This window comes from Eurypyga helias, unplaced genomic scaffold (assembly GCF_000690775.1).
Source record: "Eurypyga helias isolate BGI_N326 unplaced genomic scaffold, ASM69077v1 scaffold40925, whole genome shotgun sequence".
Taxonomy (NCBI): domain Eukaryota; kingdom Metazoa; phylum Chordata; class Aves; order Eurypygiformes; family Eurypygidae; genus Eurypyga; species Eurypyga helias.
In genome coordinates this window covers 2,754-5,813 of record NW_010250219.1, presented here as the reverse complement: position 1 = coordinate 5,813, position 3,060 = coordinate 2,754, and the positions used below count along the sequence as shown (strand labels likewise).

General features: G+C 46.5%; 1 protein-coding gene across 2 annotated transcripts in view; it reads left to right on the top strand.

The window, feature by feature from the left end:
- TUBB1 (tubulin, beta 1 class VI) overlaps positions 1–3,060 on the top strand; it is a 3,736-nt gene extending 676 nt beyond the window's left edge. Inside the window, exons 2-4 of one of the 2 annotated variants that reach the window (XM_010151611.1) lie at positions 1,382–1,490; positions 1,696–1,806; positions 1,939–3,060. In XM_010151611.1, coding sequence (XP_010149913.1) covers positions 1,382–1,490; positions 1,696–1,806; positions 1,939–3,011 — 1,293 coding nt within the window. In that variant the 3' untranslated portion in view covers positions 3,012–3,060. The remainder of the gene's footprint in view (positions 1–1,381; positions 1,491–1,695; positions 1,807–1,938) is intronic. The other variant, XM_010151612.1, reaches the window with a different exon arrangement.

The following is a 3,060-nucleotide window of genomic DNA, read 5'->3' as shown; positions in this document are numbered from 1 at the left end:
TGCTGGGACTCCTATTCCCAGAGGCACTAATCTAGTCTGCAAAATACTGGGCCAAGTTGCAGGAGCCGGTAATTCCAGGGCTGCAGACTTGTGATGCCAGTGCTTAGTTCAGCCATACAGCAGTGACTCTGCCACATTATAGTAATTACTGTGGGATGGTATGAGTCAACAGAATGACCTGTGCTATCAGTGACCAATTAGGTTTTCCTGAGAGTGGCATTAAGCACAGTTAATTAAGCTCTTTCCTGCCTGCCTGGCCTCCTGTGAGAGGTGATCATGCCATTTGGAGTACTTTTGTGTAGTTCAGACTCTGCCATGCTTTTACTTAGGGAAGGCATTCAGTGCTGACTTTGTGTGCTTGGAGAAAAAAAACCCACCACATTGCTTTTTGCTGTGTGACATCCATCTCTATTATTATTATTAGTAGTAGTGAGTTGTCAAAGAAAGTGTCTGGGTTAATTTGGGTCTGGGAGGTCTTTGAGGGCACATGAAAGCTGAAGGATTGTTTCATTGTGTTCTTCCTCCATTTCTTGCTCCCACAAATCTCTCCTCGATTCCTTTTATTGGAACATGAAGCTGTGGATGGCCGGGGAATGTCATGTTGGACTCAGATAATTTGAATGCAGCCAGTGTCGTAGTTGAAAGTTTTTGGGGTATTTTTTATGGGCTTTGACCGGGAAACTGCTTATGACTAGTAAGACTTGTAGAAAAGCACACACACACACAGACACCATGCACATGTGTACTTGTACCCTAAAAATGAGACTGGATGCTAAACCAGAAGATCTTTAAAATTAAAATAGCCTGGTCATTATAGTGGGTGGGTGTGTCTACATTAACCCTGCTGTGGTTGCCGCCTAGATAAGAGCCCCAGTACAAGACATCCATATGAGTGTCAAGATAGGACGTAGGACCAACATCTGTTTGCGGAAAGCATTGCTCACGTACAAATTTGTCTCAGTCAGCTGCGGCATGCCACAGTCCCACTTGTGCATGACAGGCCTCAAAGCAACGCTCCCCAATCCACCCCACCCCCTTGCATTTTTTGTTAAGCTCATACCAACTAATACCTGTGTTATTTAATATCAGTATTTCTGCACTCTAAAGGGATCAAATTGAGGGCATCCCCCTGTGAGCTATGGGTGATAGCTAAGCAGCATACATGGTTTACTAAACTTTTCCCTAAAACTTATCATCTGGGGAGGGGAGAGAGGGGGATCCCTGCCCTGGTGTAATACCTAAATGGCAAAACATCCCCCACTTCAGGCACGTTTCCCACTTTATGTGCTGTCAGGCGTGAGCACAGCAGCGCCGATGCTCAATGTATCGTGCTGAAAACAAAATAATCTTTGTGAGTGTGTTGAACTTTTTCCTTTTTCAGTTCTGGGAGGTGATAAGTGATGAACATGGGATTGACATCGCTGGAAACTACCGTGGGGATGCATCACTGCAGCTGGAGCGAATTAACGTGTACTTCAATGAGGCTTACTGTAAGTGCTCAGCACTGTGAGGGTGTTGGCAGAGCAATTTGCAGAGACAGCGTAAAGGTTAAAATAAATAATTAACACACATACCCACCCCACCTCCCCCCATATTCCCAAATCACTGTAGGTGGGTTGGATTTTTCAGAGTAGTTTATAAGCCTGTGTCTGACTTGTAACAGTAATTGTCTGCATTCATTTTCTTTTGTCCTAGCCCATAAATACGTGCCTCGTTCTATCTTGGTGGACCTGGAACCGGGTACAATGGACAGTGTACGATCTAGCAAAATAGGCCCGCTCTTTCGACCTGACAATTTTATTCACGGTATGTACAGCATGCTGTCAGCAAACTAGCTAGAGTCAACTGTCCTGAAAATGGCATTTTAACTCCCTTCTTCGTAGCCTTTGAAAATGCTCGTTAACTTTGTGGCTGTTCTTTCTGCACTTGTGTTTACAGGTAATTCGGGTGCTGGAAACAACTGGGCTAAAGGCCATTACACAGAAGGTGCTGAACTGATTGAAAACGTCATGGATGTGGTCAGGAGTGAGTGTGAGAGCTGTGACTGCCTTCAGGGATTCCAGCTCATCCATTCGCTTGGTGGTGGTACAGGCTCAGGTATGGGCACGCTCCTCATCAACAAAATCAGAGAAGAGTATCCCGACAGGATTATGAACACTTTCAGTGTTGTGCCTTCTCCCAAAGTATCTGACACCGTCGTAGAGCCGTATAACGCCATCCTCTCCATCCATCAACTAATAGAGAACACAGATGAAACCTTTTGCATTGACAATGAAGCTCTATATGATATATGTTTTAGAACTTTAAAGCTCACCAATCCCACCTACGGTGACCTCAACCACTTAGTGTCCCTGACGATGAGCGGCGTCACAACCTCACTCCGCTTTCCTGGGCAGCTGAATGCAGATCTGCGGAAGCTGGCTGTGAACATGGTGCCCTTTCCTCGGCTGCATTTCTTTATGCCAGGCTTTGCTCCCCTGACAGCTCGAGGTAGCCAGCAGTACAGAGCCCTCTCAGTGCCAGAGCTTACTCAGCAGATGTTTGATGCACGCAACATGATGGCAGCCTGCGACCCCCGCCGGGGACGGTACCTGACCGTGGCATGCATCTTCAGGGGCCGAATGTCGACCAGAGAGGTGGATGAGCAGCTGCTGGCTGTCCAGACCAAGAATAGTTCCTACTTTGTGGAGTGGATCCCTAACAATGTCAAAGTGGCTGTGTGTGACATACCACCGCGAGGACTGAAGATGGCAGCTACCTTTATTGGCAATAACACAGCCATTCAGGAGCTCTTCATCAGGGTTTCTGAGCAGTTCTCAGCTATGTTCAGAAGAAAAGCCTTTCTCCATTGGTACACTGGTGAAGGTATGGATGAGATGGAGTTTTCTGAAGCTGAAGGTAACACCAACGATCTTGTGTCCGAGTACCAGCAGTACCAGGATGCCACTGCAGACGTTGAGGAATATGAAGAGGTAGAAGTGGAAGCTAGCCCAGAGAAGGAAGCACCATAAAAGGAACAATAGCATCAAAACGTGCTCTGAATAAGCCTGTTGACACTCA